General features: G+C 40.3%; 1 protein-coding gene across 1 annotated transcript in view; it reads left to right on the top strand.

The window, feature by feature from the left end:
- The window catches only part of LOC110675839 (vesicle-associated membrane protein/synaptobrevin-binding protein-like), a 60,139-nt gene extending 47,369 nt beyond the window's left edge, over window positions 1-12,770 (top strand). The window contains exons 2-5 of the mRNA XM_021841711.1: window positions 111-263; window positions 336-575; window positions 653-810; window positions 10,662-12,770. Of these exons, the coding sequence (XP_021697403.1) occupies window positions 111-263; window positions 336-575; window positions 653-810; window positions 10,662-10,910 (800 nt within the window). The 3' untranslated portion in view covers window positions 10,911-12,770. The remainder of the gene's footprint in view (window positions 1-110; window positions 264-335; window positions 576-652; window positions 811-10,661) is intronic.
- Window positions 12,771-16,239: the final 3,469 nt, after the last annotated feature.

Below are 16,239 nucleotides of genomic sequence, written 5' to 3'. Positions count from 1 at the left end.
TTTTTCTTCTACCGATTCCTTTTGCAACCCTCTATAACAATCATAGAAAGAAGTTGGAGTGTATACTGCAGATTTGTTACTAATGTCCATTATTTTCTTACATTTTCCAGGACCATTCTGCACAGCTGTCTCATCCTATATGCGATTGACGAACCCGACGGAGCATGTCATCTTGTTCAAAATCAAAACAACCGCGCCTAAGAAATACTGTGTGCGTCCAAACTGTGGAGTCCTAGAACCAAAGACCACGATCGAAATTGCAAGTAAGATATCTTTATGAAGGAATATTTGATCAACTGCTTTTCTAAACGTATCTCCTCGTTATTCCTTTCCAGTTATCCTTCAACCATTCATCTTCGATGCGGCCGAAAAGAACAAACACAAGTTCATGGTGCAGTCGATGATCATGCCGGAAGGCGACGTCAGCACCGAACAGCTATGGAAGGATGTCAGCCCGGATGACCTTATGGACTCTAAACTGCGGTGTGTATTCGAGTTGCCGGCCGAGACAAATCAGACCGCACCGGGGGCGCCAATCACGGCTACTAGCACTACTACCAGTCAGTCAGCTAACGGTAGGTCTCTCGAACGATAGATTTAATACCTACTTCTATATGTAGGTACTCACGTTTCTGACTATTGTGTCTTTTAGCTACACCGAATAAGAACGAATCGGGTGTGCCAGTGGCAGATACACAGTACGGTGGCAGTGGCGTTAGTAACGAAGAAGACAAGGACGGATTGATGCAGGAAGTGAAGAAACTGCGGGAATCTGAATGTTCCTTACGTCACGAGAATCTGATGCTAAAGGTGAGTAGAAGCATCGTACGGAGTAGATTTGATCGGTCTCCTCGATTCTATGCTTCTGGGTAGAACAAAACTTTCTTGTGAAGCTACGTGCAGCCCTATGTCATCAGGAAATGTATATTTCTGAGATCCATTCTGAATTACTATCAGTTGGCTGATGTCATATTTCGCTTGAAAACTTGCTATCGTCAAAGCACCAGTACCCGCTCATGTTCCAGTCCCCTGCCCATGGAGTCGATGCCGATTATGGACCCTTTGCGTATTATGGACCCCCTACAAAAAAAACATAAAATTAACACTTAAAGTAACGTATTCCTATGAAAATCCATCGGGGGAAGTTCGATTGCATTGTTAGTCACCAGTTTCAGGCAAAATATTTGGTTCGCGACGCATAAATACAGATATTTGAACAGTTTTGTAAATGAAACTACACAAGAGGGTCCATAATACGCATTTCCAGGTGAGTCCATAACAGGCACGTCGGCAACGAGACGGATTACATGGGAATCAAATGGAGGGTCCATAATAGGAAACGTCAAATTTGTAAACATTCCTATTATGGACCCCGGACTACTGTTTTCCAAATGCATATTTCGCTAGAAAAATCGAACGATTTTGTATGTTTCATAGGCGTACTATAAAGTAAAAACATTGAACTTGTTGTTAGACTCCACAAAATCTCAGACGCATATATCTGAGATATCATTGCGGAAAAGCGTCGAGAATGAATTTCAGCTACTAAGGGGTCCATTGCTAGCAGTGAAATCCTACTTAAAAAATTGCTCACAGTATGCTTTAATATATCGATGTAAAATAGCTGGCGGCTAAATATTTACAAATTTACTTCGGGATACTGGTGTCAACAATTCAAAACCTTTCCAAAATGTAGATATTTAACATTCTTGATTAAAATCCTTGAGTCGGGTGAAATAAAAAGAATGTTGACGCTGGGCGAGCTGAGGCACATGTCGCATGCATATAAGTGACTGTACGGAATTGCTGATCTAAGCTTAACTTTCAACAACTTAAAGAGTAATGAAAATGAGATTCAATCCAGATACAACCTTCTGCAATTATGTTTATTTAGGTATCAACTAGTGTATTTGTCATTCTAGGCTTATTTAAACGCGAACAATTAGTATACGGAACGAAACAGTGACATAGGATCAATTTTCAATATATTTGAGACGAATATCCCATACAAACTTCAAATCGAATGCGCCAGCTGGTGGAGCAACCAATTGAGTTGAAACTTTGAGAGAGCGTTTTTCTTACCCTAAGGCTCATATCTAGGGGGTGCCCCGTCGAGTTTTACAACTTTTTTGTTTAAGGGCCAGTCTAATAGACATGATACCAAGCGTATCATTGTATTTCCCAAGGAGGATTTTGCCAGCAGTACATAGATATTTTAATAACAATTATGGAACTAACCAGAACATTTTGTCAGAAGTCGAATAAGCTATCAATGATGCATGCCTAGAACTTTTACAGAGCATGCCATAAGTCTGTCAAGGTTCATGTTTTTAATCTCTTACAAAGAATCAAAGATGCGAGAATCTGTTTAGAACATCGTCGGCCAAATCAAAAAATATAAAAGAGTCGGCCGAGAATCTTGCAGACTATCAAGAATCTATTTCTTTTCGTTGATGGTGGCACGTCCTTCAGACATAAACTGCGCCACAAACTAACTCGCTCCCTGGCTGCCAACCTCCAGTTTCTCGATCGTCCCACATTTCCAAGATCCTGCTCCACTTGGTCAAACCACCTAGCTCGTTGCGCGCTTCTTCGTCATGAACTAGCCGGATTGGAAGTGAACACTATTTTTGCAGGATAGTTGTCTGGCATTGTAATAAGGGGTTCTGGCAAAAAACTCCTAGCGCTTGCAGATCCTCTTCGATATCTATCGTACTCGGTTCATCCAGTCTACAGATACTTCGTCTTTGAAGCAATTATTTACCTTCAACCCAACCTTTTCTGCTTAAAGTTTCATCATGATACATTGCTCCGCAATTATCTGGAACGTTCTTTCGACAAAGTCTACGACGTTGACCGTTGCCTTGATCAGTCTAGTCAGTTTCTCTGGAAAATCGTTCTCTTTCATAATTTTCCATAGCGCTTCGCGGTCGATAGTATCTAAGGCCGCTTTGGAATCGATTAATAGATAATACTTAGAAACTTGATATTCACAACACTGCCAGAAAATCTGCCGCAACGTAAAAATACCACTAAACTGGCTTGATCTCTTCCTACAAATTTGTTTTCTAGAGGTGATAGACGATGGATGATGATCTGAGAAAGCACTGTGAAGACTGCGTTAAGAATAGTGATCGCTCGATAGTTATCACATCGCCATCTTTTATTACATTGGGCATAGGTATTACTCCCTTTTTTCATTCCTCTTCAGTGTCCCAGATCTTGATGATAAATTGGTGCAGTCAAGTAGCCAACCTGCTTGGGACCGTTTTAATAAGCTTCAATACCATCTTTTTCAGGTACTTTGCTGCTCTTGAGCAGTTTGATAGCATCCTTAACTTTACTGATTGTGGGAATTGGCACGTCTCCCTCATCCGTCATACCAATGAGGCCATTCCTCCTACTGCTTTGATATTCCGCCGATGCGCTATTCAAGTGTTCATCCTAGTGCTGCTTCCACCTTTCAATCACCTCACGTTCGTTCTTAAAGATGGTAAAGATACCTCTATCCTTATCCTGGCACATTTCGAAACGCGACATGAAGCCTTTGCGCGGAATACGTTGAGTTTCTTGCAGGTAGAACTTAAGTATTTCTTGAGAACAATACAGCTGCTTCACTTCTTCGCAGTCCAACTCTTTCAGGAGGAACAGACGAGTTTGCTGTCTTCACTTCTGTTTGTATCGTTCAGCGTTTTTGACGGGTACCTTGCTGCACCTGCTCGTTCCAAGCGCTTTTGACCAAATTGGCCCTCCCATACCTTAGTATGCCACTTTTAGGGTAACACTCGGGATACCATCGGGTCCCTGTACCTTATTCGACGCGAATGATTTCACGACTTCTGCCAGCTCTTCGTTCGTATGGCACCTTTGGTCTTAGCCATTACCCCACGGACTCGAGTTGGCACTTTGGCATAGACTATCAAAGTATGCCCGTTTCCTTTTTAAGATATAAATTTTCCTCTGAATGCTGCACCGTGTTCTTCTCTTTGTGCTTCTGTGCGTGCGTGTTGCATTCTTCGTCTAGCTCAAAGGCAGATTGCTGGAAGATTTGCAATTGATTCGCACCACCAGTACACCGGTGGGCTGTTCTCTCTGGGAAGGGCTTTTCTCGGTATCTCGGCATGGAAGCATCCTACGCTCGTGATATCACAGCAACTAGCTCATCACCGTTCAGGTCCAGAGTGTTCCGTTCGCGCCTCAGGGCTTCAGTGAATACTTCGCCGTCGAAGCGCGCTGTTTTTCCAACCTCGGGCTTGGGTCGAGTTGCATCGTGCTGCCTAACGCCCACCTGGTATTATACTATAGCGAATAGATTGATGATCGCTATGAGTATAACCGTTACCACGCGCCAGTTCATGGTACCTGAAAGGTTACGACTACAGAACGTCACGTCGATAATCGATTCTGCACCATTCCTGAGGAAGGTACTAACTGTACCCACATTTGCCAGCTCTACATTTAAGGTGAAACAGTTTGGAATCAACTTCTAAGATTGCACTAAAACTTCAAAGGCACAAATCTCGCGAAGAAAGCATCCCATGGCTTTGTGCACTAGCAGAAAGCTTAAAATAAGAAGATCAGGAATGTTTGCTAACTATTTCTCCAGTTTTGTGCCTTTAAAAACGTGAGTAGGGGGAGGAGTCGGCCATTGTGCCAGCCATCTTTGGATTCCGAGATGTTTCACCTTAATGAGACCAGATATTCCAACGATAGTTGACCTTTTTGGTTGGTGCAGCGGCTACCCCACTCAACTGCCCATGCATTAAAGTCCCCAGCTATCACTACTGGCTACCGATTAGCTAGTTCGGCCATCATCCTGTCGACCATGTGGGAAAATTCCTCAGTCGACCACCTTGGGGGCGCATAACAAAATGCAATAGAACACGCCGTTGATTTTTGCTATTCGCAAAACTAGATAAAGGACTACTTCTTGGATTGGGTATCGTCTTGTAGTCCCTATAGCTACCAGCTGTTCAGACCTATCCACCCAGTTCCCGCTGCTTTGATACTCCGCTTGTGCCCGGGCATTTGGATCCGCCCATTAAATATCAATTATCTGTTCTGTCGACACATATTAGGCACTTAGCGACCTGCTTACAATCGCTTGCCCTATGGCCTTCGGTGCCGCATTTTCTGCACACTTCTGTCGGGACCGTCGCTATTCCACGACTTATGGCCCTTCCCGAAACACTTGAATCAGCCTACCTTGAGTATGCCCAAGTCCTTCGTTTTGTTGGCCTCTGCGACCGGCAGCCTGATCGCCGCCACCTGGGTGCCCTGCGGGACCTTTCTAAGATGGATGGCCTTACTGGCTACGTCGACGTCACACTGCTTTTTGAGAGCACCCGAGACCTCCGCTGCATCGGTGACCTCATCCAGGATTTTTACCACTGGAGAGTCGCTTCTGCAGTCAGGGATCTTATATCAATTTCGTCGCCAAGTCTTCTTGTGCCAGTTGTTTATAGACGCTTTGCGTCATTCTTTAAGACTAGGATCATTTCACCAATCCTAGTTCGTCTTATGCTCCGCAATTTTGCGCCCAATGGCGATAACTTCTCCGTTGCTTCGCATCGCCTTCAGAACCTCGGCGTATTTTGCTTCCTCCGTTTTGATAACGAGGGCCTCGCCTAAATTCCTACGTTTCGCTGTTTTGGGTTTAGCATTCTCCTTGTGCTCCGTTTTAGGTTTTCTCCTTTCTTTCTTTTTTTCGACTCGTATCCACGGGTTGCTGTTAAACAGGGCTGGTAGCAGTTGGACAGCAAAATAATAGTGACTTTAGTGACCAAAATGATCAAAAATAGTGACCAAAAAGTGACCTAGAAGTGACTTCAAAATTACAAGTATTAGTCATTAAAATGGACTAGAAATGAAATTACGTTATATAACGTTTTTTAACTTTGCGTTTGGAACCCTCAATTATAAAAAAAATCAGTGTAGGAAAGAACACGAAAAATAGTTCCAGAATTTCAATTATGAGCAATTCTCGCTGAAACCAGGCCGCCATCGGCACATATCATTAGAATTTCGATTTCATGTCACTGATTGCTAGTATACACACTTGGATTAAATTACTGGGGTCGGTAAAATTTTACTGGGTTTGGAACTACCGAAAAAGTCAGTAAAATGAAAACTGTCGCCACGCGTAATTGAAAAGCAAATTTCACCATATTTTATTTTTATCGATATATTGATATAAAGGAAAGCTCTCTGCTAAATTTCAGTAAAAAATCTCTGTTTTTCGATTTCTGACATTTTTTCTAGTTTACTGACTTTTTCGGTAGTTCCACACCCCAGTTATTTTTTACCGAACAGATTTAGTGTGTATGTGTAGCCAATCTACATATTGGGTGAATTTAGAATGTGAAAAACTGCAGTAATTTCAAATCTTAAGCTATCCGGAATAAGACAAAAAGATGCCGCATTGAAGATTTCACATATTATTTTTTTACGAGACGATCATTACTTGATATAGGTTACTATTTTATGTTTCTGATTCCAGTCGAAAAAAAATCAAATACATGAACTACGGTACTCGTGATAGAATTTTTAGAATAAATCCTGTTCATGATGAACTTACAGGCAAAAATTCATTGAAGATTTTGAAGTAGAGATGCAAAACGAATTACTAGAAGCATTTCTCAAGAAATCTGTGGAATAAATCGGTTGGAAAAATGTTGGTTGAAGACAAAAACTGTGGTGAAAATCGTGAATTTATTTCAAAATATTCTGAAAAAAATTCTTACAGAATTACAAGTTCAAGAGCGAACGAAAAATTATAACTGAAGCTAAATTTTCGACAGAATTTCTGTAAAATAAAAACATTTCTTTCCAAATAAACAACGGTAACTGTTAGAACACAACTGATTATTGGCGAACTCGAGACAAACCAAATTCGATGAATGTCTTGCATAAAGATTTTAGAAAATAATTCCATGCGTACTTAAAATATTTATATTTTAATTGATCGTTCCAATAACTAAATTAGGTTTTGAAAACAATCATATCACTCATGACCACACGTTTTATCTGATCTACAACCCTTAAAATGACTAATTTTGAATACTTAGATCATAAAGCAAATAATGAACGATAGAAATCGCATATGTGTTGCTCATATGAGTTTCTTCATGAACAGGTGGATTTGACGTTAGGAAATAGTCACTGATATCATCATTAATTAATTATTATCGTTCAATAATGTTCAAGCATTCATTATAGTAACGTGTTTTTGTATAGAAAGAGTTGACCATAGTCGTGTATAAAACTGCCAATCAATGAAAACATGTATAGTAATATCTGCAATGGTTCTAGCAAAAACTAGTACTCGCTATTGAAATCATGGACGAGTGTATGACAAACTTTTTGAATTTTTGTTATTTGTAATCGTCTTTGGTTTATTCTCCGGTGGAGTTTTGATGATGTTCTTTCAGGAGGCAGGCTTAGGATTCCTTCTATAGCCGTAGGATTACTGCAGAAAGTTCACTGGTAATTTATTCAGCACGTCTGTAGTATTAGTCCTGCTTGTGTCAAAATTATCAAAATATTTCGGACAAAAATTTCTTCCCGAAGTCGCTTTCCTAAGTTTTGCCAGAATCTTTTCCAAAAACTTTTCCCAGAAAATTTTTAGTCGGGAGTCTCTATTTTACTTGAGTCAAGGAATCTTAACACTTTGATTTCAAAATCACACAATAGTGCCTTGATAATGATAAATATCTAATTCTTTTTGATTATGTTGAAGAGCTATCCCTGTCGTAGATTTCATTATCATCAGATCACGAAAAAAGTGACTATAGTGACCATTTTCCTGAAAAAAAGTGACTTTAGTGACTTTTTGTCGAAATAGTGACTTTTTAGTGACCAGGTCGAAAAAAGTGAACCAAAGTCACTAAAAAGTGACTTACTACCAGCCCTGCTGTTACCTTGCGCCTGTGGTTCCTGTGGAGGCACTGTCCGTTCGGGCTATCCTGTGGCGTTTTTTTTTTCTTTCTTCTTGACCTTAGGCTTGATTTTGGCCTCTCGACCCATGTCCTCTGATCGCGGTGCTTGGCTCGTGTCAGCTTTTCCGCTCTTGAGGACGGCCGCGTAGCTCACTTTTCCCTTAGCAACCATACGTCTTTTCGCCACGTATTCATCCTCGGGAAGGTCCCCTCTTTCGCATCGCGTATCGAATAATATATAATCATATATACCTATTTGTGGCCTGTGAAGGAAAACACTTCGGTCTGATACGACTTAGTGTCTCTTTTGCCTTCTACCTTGCCAAGTTGTGCCTTGGCTTACTCGTAGATCTGCTTTGCAGCTAGAACTGATTGTCGCAATTGCAGCAACTTGTTTCAAGTCTTTGCTGATATTGCTTTTGCTCTTAACAAACTCGATGATGACATCGAGTTGCTCAGCAGCTACCTGCATTTTCGGAAGGTACTCCCTATTCCGACCCATGACCTCGATTAGTCCCGGGCCATCGATCACCTCACATGTTGCACTGAAGCGGCCAGTGCCTGCCGTCATTACAGTATGGGTTTATTCACAAATTCCATACGTCAAAAATATTCATTTTGGACACCCCTAAGGTCCCCGCTATCCATTCCGCTGGAATAGTCGCCTTTGTGATCCCATGGTTATCCATGCAAACAGGGAGGCCATGCTAGGTTAACATAGTCCTTCATGGAATTACTATGTTCAGAGCCGGATCGGCGCAAGTCAGGTACTTAATGGCATCTGAGCCTACTCCCGCTCATTTGGAACAACCAGGCGATGGATTTGCAACGTACTCTAAGGGCCTGCCACGGTTTTACTCGCCGTTTCGGGCCAGTGTCACCCGACCCTACACTCAAAAAAATTCCAAACGTCATTGCTACGTGAAAAATCACGTAGATCATTCCAAATTCATTTTACCTCCACTTCACCCTGACTAAGATAAAGATCCCTGAACCATTCATAACCACCAAATAGTGACTCGGTAATTTGTATTGAGGTTACCTATCGCACTTACGTGAAATTCACGTAGATGTTTAAGTTCATTTGACATCTGCATATTGTACGTACATTCGGTGTGATCTCAAATCCTAAGATGGCGGCCCGCTGATTTTAGAAGAACTTCAGAAGCTGCTGCTGCTTTAAACCCTGTGTAAGATTGATTTCAAGGTAAATATGCTTTAAATACCGAAGAATCCCTGCATTACTTAATATTTTATACCTGATTTATAATCTCCATCAATATAGCACGCGAAGGCTACAACAAGACAGACCATACTCACAAAATCGGGGAAACAGGATTTAAAATGCTCAGATTGACAATAGAAATATCACAATCTTTAAGATTGTTTACATTTTCCAATTGGGAATTAGATTTCTTCCAAAGCCTGTTAGAAATAATATTGGTCTTTATTACAGTTAAATTGAATGCAAAACCGTCTAGATCCTATTGAAACGCTTCGTAAAGGCTACCGGAAAATCCACGTAGCTCTTACGTGTAGCGCCGGTTGGGAATGGACGTAGTTCAAAAGTTCATGCGTTCATTATGGGCTACCTGTGATCCACGTAGGAGCTACGTGAAAAGTGCGATGGAAGAAAATCACGTATGTTTTCACTTAACAATGACGTTTGGATTATTTTGAATCGTCGCTTAACGCATATTATCCAGAACATACACCGTTACCGTACACGCTAAACTTCATCCGCTCAAAAATGAGTGCAAAGCGCACAGAATCGGCCTCTCTTCATGCAGCACAGATTCTGTGCAAAGGGGGCTGTACAAAGTTTTGTGTAAACGGTGGTAAACAAACCGAATGAGTAAAATGCACACAGAGGAGAAACGCTTGGAATGCGGAATTCGCTTCCATTTTTGTTTTGCTTCAGTTTTTCAGAGATTTTTTTATTTGAATAGCCAAAATTTGAATAATTCGGCAAATTTAGTTTATAAAACACAAAGTAAATGGTTGTAATCTTCCTTTCTAACAAAGCTCTATTTGTTAGATGCTAATTTGTTGCTAAAAATCCAGAATTTGTAATCGTGGAACAGGTAGATTTGAGGTTAGGGAATCGCCACTGATTTAACATGTAGAATTGACGTTAAATGAGCGGTGAATGGCGTCCTTACGGTACTTCTCATTAGTCGTGCGCTGCCAGTATCCACAATTGGGGCCTTTACTAGCGTTGGTTCCAATTGCTCGAGACACTCCTACTCGTAGTTCCATGCCTCGTTCGTTTGTGTCGCGACCATTATACCATAATCAGGATCTTCCTGGCATCAATCCTGATGTGCCGGTTGGCACTCCTGTTAGTTTAGGCACCGGTCGCATTGACTTGCATTCGGATTTTTGTGGGTTTTATAAGCCCGCTGTGAACCCCACCACATCCTGGGCAACTCCCCAACTCGCAGAGGTACTGGGAGTCCGTTAAGCCCCTGGACTTTCGTCCCGCTGTCTAGGTAGATCTTACCTCGTAGTGCACCACGTAAAGGTGATCTACCTGCGTTACGAGACAGTGGCAAACACGAAGATACTCTATGCCCTGAGACGCCGAAAAAATTTACATTACGAAAAGCTCCTCGACCGACAGGATTCGAACCTACGTTCCTGAGCTTTGCTTTTTATAAGCACAAATCTAGGAAACTAAGGAGGGACTCGCTGGTGTTCACTAATTTTATTCTTATTTTGTAGGAAAAACTGCTCCGAATGCGACTAGACTTGGAAAACAGCGCCAAGGAACAACAACAGCAATCGTCGGTTTCCAGCGGACTGGGATCGGGTGGTTCACCCTCGTCTGTATCGGCAGCGGCGGCGGCCCAGTACCAGAACCCGTACAGCCCGCCCCAGCTGGCCAACCAGCAGCAGATGCCGATCGTGTACGTGGCCGTCGCGATTGCCATGGCCATATTTGGGCTTATTCTGGGAAAGTTTGTGCTCTGAACACTGAACGACACCGGAAGCGGAAGTGGCAGTGGTGTGAGCTCTAACAACAGCGACGGCAATGATAATAAGTTGAATAATTGAGTTCAGAGTGTAGTAGCATATAACAACATAAGGCAAACCAGAAGAAGATGAGAAACTATTTAAAGGCATATAGGTTGGGAATTGGGATGGGTGAAAAACACACGAGAGAAAAATAAACTTATATGAGGGACAAAACCATGCATGTAGGCGTAATTAATTGAACACTAAATAAGGTACAGTGGAGTAAGCGACAAAAGAGAGCAAAATCCGTAATAACGATAGTGACTCCTGTAGTTGTTAAATTTTTGGGATCGTGTTTTTCGCTTAACCTACTCTACTTTGAGGAATATAGGAAACCGGTATGGCATTCATTGTACTACCAACAATAAAATGAAACAAACACAAAATCAGTTCTCGCTGTAACGGAAACCCTAGCAGTTGAAACAAGTAAATAAGCCCTAAATGGTTAAAATGAAGATAAATATACAAAAAAGAACAATGAAATCAATGTGAAGCTGAACTAAAACTAGAATAACTCGAAAAGAAAAAAAAAACATTCGCGAAAGAGAACAAAAAGCAACTGTTAAAACAAAAACTAAATCAAACATCGTCTGCCAGTGGCAGGTTCCATGGACAAAAAGATAAAACATTATGAAAACGTATTTATCCTAAAATTAAAAGATACAAAAAAAAACAAAATTGCCAGATGAAAGCAAGTTACAGGAAATGAGAGAGTGATGAGTTATCGGATTTTCTCTTGTTGCTAATTTTTACCATCAACTAATTGAGTCAACTTTCATTTGGAAGCAATTGAAAAACGTAAAACAACAACACTCACATATAAACAAACACACGCATTACCAAGATGCTCTCGCTTAGACGTAGATTTATTAAAGAAACAAAAGCAAGATAATGGAGCTGTTAAGTCATCCCACAGTTAGGGCGAATGTTTCCTATAGCGGAAATTATGAAGGAAACGTACGCGCTAGAATTTCCTCTCGCCCAACAGGACGACGCGAGGGGAAGTGGTGTTAAGGATGAACCCGCGCAATCCGAAGTTTTGAGATGAAGAATCATTATTACCAACTAAACTACCATGCCACGCTATTCAATTTATTCGTTCGTTACGCGCTGGCACCGGACGGGGAAAGACAACAAAAAAATCGTGTCGTGTAGTGATTTGAAATTTTTCAAACAGCGAAAGCCCTTCTCTAGAGGATAAGATTACCAACTAAACACACTACCGACTACTACGAATAGAAAACTAGAATGGAGAATACAACCAATAGAACTGGCGATCGAAAAAGGGGGTAGAGAGCAAGAGCCGTACATATTTGTTACGTTTATAGGTTGACCGCAGAAACGTCTTCTATAACCAGTTTAGGATGCATACCTTTACGCTTTTCTGTGCTAAGTGAGCTACTACAGAGATCACTCTGAATGACCTGTTAAAAGTGCGGTTTAATTTTTTTTGTTTAAGATTAAGTCGATTGATTTTTTTGGGAAACGCGATATACCAGAAAGGGGGTGGATTGGTTCGGTGAAACCATTTCGAGTGTACCGGGAGGGATAGGAAGAAAACATAACAACCCAAAATATAGATTGTGCACTAGGGAAAGGAATCATTTATTATTCATAGAACTAACAATCGAATCGAACACTACAAAAATACAACTGTTTGGAGCGCAGCTTGAACGCAGAACAAAATGAGGCAGTTTCTTTCCTAATTTTTTGAAATGTAATGCAATAACAAACTGGAAGCGCCTAGGTTTCCTTGTCGGTGTTGCTCTGCTAAAACAGCACAAGACGAGCGCTCCTTGTCGATGCAAAAAAAAACATCATACAAATAGACACAGAATAAATTTTTAAGAGTTGGAAACAGTAAAACATATATGTAAAGTGCTTTTCTGGAAACAAAGACGAACGTTACATTACTAATCAAACCTAACCTAAACAATAGTTACACATAGCGCTGATGTAGATTTCGTTTTATTTTAATTTTTTTGTATCAGTTCCATATATCAGTGACACACGTACACAGCCTTTATGTGATTGATTGCATTATTCCTGTTTTGTTTTATTTTCGTTCTGTGCAAAACCCCTTAGGATCGTGGTTATTTTGTTTTCTTTTTATCGTATAATAAAAATATTATTTCCAAAATAGTATGGTATCCGATTTTTGTGCATAGAAAACAGTAATGAGAAAATCCGTTCTGATGTCTGATGATGGGAGGACAAGAAAGGAAACAGACTGGAGTGTGCCAACTACAGAGAAGTACCTCTGCTAAATACGGCGTACAAAATACTGTCGCGCATACTGTTTAAACAGACTAAGACCGCTCGAGAAAGTCCTTCGTCGGTGAATACCAGGCGTTTTCGTAAAGGCCGCTCGACAATCGATCAACTGAGGCAGATAATGTATGAACATGATTTTCTGGCAAAACTAGTTAGGCTGATACGTGCTACGCTGGATGGTTCGAAACCAAGTGTTTCGGATTGCAGGTGCAAGGTGTCAACCTCGTTCGTGACGTTAGACGGATTGAAGCAGGAGACGCACTTTAAAATTTACTGTTCAACATTGCACTCGAGGGTGCTATTAGAGATCTGGTCGTGCAGAGAACCGGCACTATCATCACACGGTCGCACATGCTCCTGGCTTTGTGGACGATATCGACCTTATTGGAATCGATCGCAAGTCAGTGGAAGAGGCCTTCGTTCCTCTGGAGAGGGAGACAGCGACGATAGGCCTGACCATTAATTCTACCAAAACGAAGTACATGGTTGCAGATAGTGATAGAGGTAGGCTTGGTGATGCAGGTGCTAAGGTAGTGTTTGAAGTTAATGAAAAATTTGTTTACCTTGGAACACTTGTGACATGTGACAATGACGTTTCCCGCGAAGTGAAACGACGTGTTGCAACTGTGAATAGAGTTTTTAACGGACTACGTTACCGTCTTAGGTCCCACTACTTACAAACGGAAACAAAATTCGCCTTGTATAAATCATTGATTTTTCAGTTAATTCTCTATGGGCACGAAGTTGAAAGTGGCAGACCGAGAAGCCTGCGGTATTTTCGAGTGTAAAGTGCTGCGGATAATACACGGCGGGACACTCGAAAATGGTGTGAATAAATCACGATTTGTATCAAATGTATAAAAATGAGAATATTATAAAGAGTGTGGGCAGACTTCAATGGGCTGGTCGCTTAGTGCAAATGTCGGAGAAAAAAATTGCCAAAATAATATTTAGCAGGGAACCAGGTAGAGGTAGACGACTTCGTGGAAGACCAGCGTGCGGGGCAACTGGAGAAGTATCTTCCAATACCGACGAAGATGGAGCTCTACAATACGCCTGGCAATGGCGTGACACTACGATGTAGCCATCAAGGTACAAGGTAGGTAGGTTCTCCAAAGCCCAGATAGCCTTAGCGGTAAACGTGCAGCTCTTCAGCAACAGTAAGCTTCGTACCTGCCACACGATTTCACATGCAAAAATGGTCATTTGCCAAAGTAAGTTCTTAGTTACTAACTGTAGAAGTGCTATTATAACCAGGGTGACCAGCGCACCGGGAAATCGGGAAAACCGGGAATAAGCCGGGAATTTCGAATCACCGGGAGAAAACCGGGAAATATACGGGAATTTCAATTAGCACCGGGAAAATTTTGCATACCAAGTAATGTTTTACCCAGCACGATCTATACCAGTGCTTCCCAAACTTTTTCAACTTTCGCCCCCCTATGTGATTCAAATATTTTAATTAAGCGCTGTACGCCAGAAAATGTCCTTGACTCGCATATCCATAGAATCATAATACAATAACTTTTATGTACATTTAAAAATATTTTCCTCAATATCGATAACCCACAGTTACTATGAATGATTTATTGGACTTTAATTTATAATATCAATTTTGACAATATCTTGCGTGCATTACAGGCTACTGAATCAGTCATTCCATCATCTGTCATTTCTAAAATTACTGCAAAATTTTTCAGAAATTGTGAATAATAAATATTTGATGTTTCCTGGAACGCATTTTTATCCAATCCAAAAACCCTGAAACATATATGAAAATCCAGAATGTTTTTCAACTCATTGCTCAATGCAATTTTTCTAATACCAAGAAAACTCCATTATTTTCGGACGTTCTGAAAGTTCAAATCTGACGCATCTCTAAAAATTCTTCAAATTTTTTAAAAATACTTTTTAAAAATACATTTGAAGAAATTACGTCTTTGGAATCGTTGGAACCCGATTTTTGTCTGCTAAATTTTTCAAAATTTGTTTCTAAAATGATTTGTACCATAATATCTAATGAAAAAGAGTTGGGTACAAAGGTACATTAGATTTGATATTAAAAAAGCTGAATGCATAACACAATCATCAAGTGTTATCTATCATAATTTGAAAATTACCATGATTAGAGATATAACGGTTTAAGGTAAAATAGTCCTGGAAATAGTTAAGTTTGGAATTGATTAATAATCATATATGTGTCCTCCAAAGGTTTTGAGTAGTTATTTTCAAATGCTCCCGTGTTAGCTTTTTCGCCCCTTTCTAGATTTTTCGCCCCCCAAATTCTGTTTTACAAATTTTCGCCCAATTGAGCCTGAAAATCGCCCCCAGGGGGGTGAATTCGCCCACTTTGGGAATCACTGATCTATATCTTAGTGGATTTTTACTAAAGTTTTTGAATTCGAATCCCAAGTTAGTCAATAACGCCAAGAACATATTCTTTATTTATTATCAGAAATAATTGGCCTGAGAAAATGTTCAATATTTGTGGGGATAAAACATAACAAAAAATTGTATGCTGATGACCATGATGTTGAACAATTAATAAATTTATTTTTATGTCTACCAAACTTGTGACCGTTTAAAATTTAAACTATGATTCATTCAAAGGTTGACTCGACCATATAATTTAAACAAGGGTCAAACTTTTTTTAGCACTGAACTTTTTCATAACAAATTTTACGATGACATAAAATGATCGTCGTAAAATATCGTTTCATATATTAAACTGAAATTTAGCGGAATCAGTATAAGCCCAAAAAATTTGAATGCGCACAAAATATCTGATTTCCGTCTACCCCTAATATAAATGCTTTGGTTTGGACAAAAAAAAAACTCGTACTTAAAAGTCGTTTGAAATGGTAAAAAAAATCGCAATAATGTTTCTTAGCATATAATTAAACCGGGAATATTTTTGAAATATCGGGAAAAAACCGGGAGAAAACCGGGAATTTGAAATTGACTTTTCACTGGCCACCCTGTATAACATTAATCTTAGAAACAGGCTCGG

The sequence above is a fragment of the Aedes aegypti genome, chromosome 1 (genome assembly GCF_002204515.2).
Source record: "Aedes aegypti strain LVP_AGWG chromosome 1, AaegL5.0 Primary Assembly, whole genome shotgun sequence".
In the NCBI taxonomy this organism is placed as follows: Eukaryota; Metazoa; Arthropoda; class Insecta; order Diptera; family Culicidae; genus Aedes; species Aedes aegypti.
Note: the sequence above shows the minus strand (reverse complement) of the source record. Positions and strands in the feature narration are given on the sequence as shown.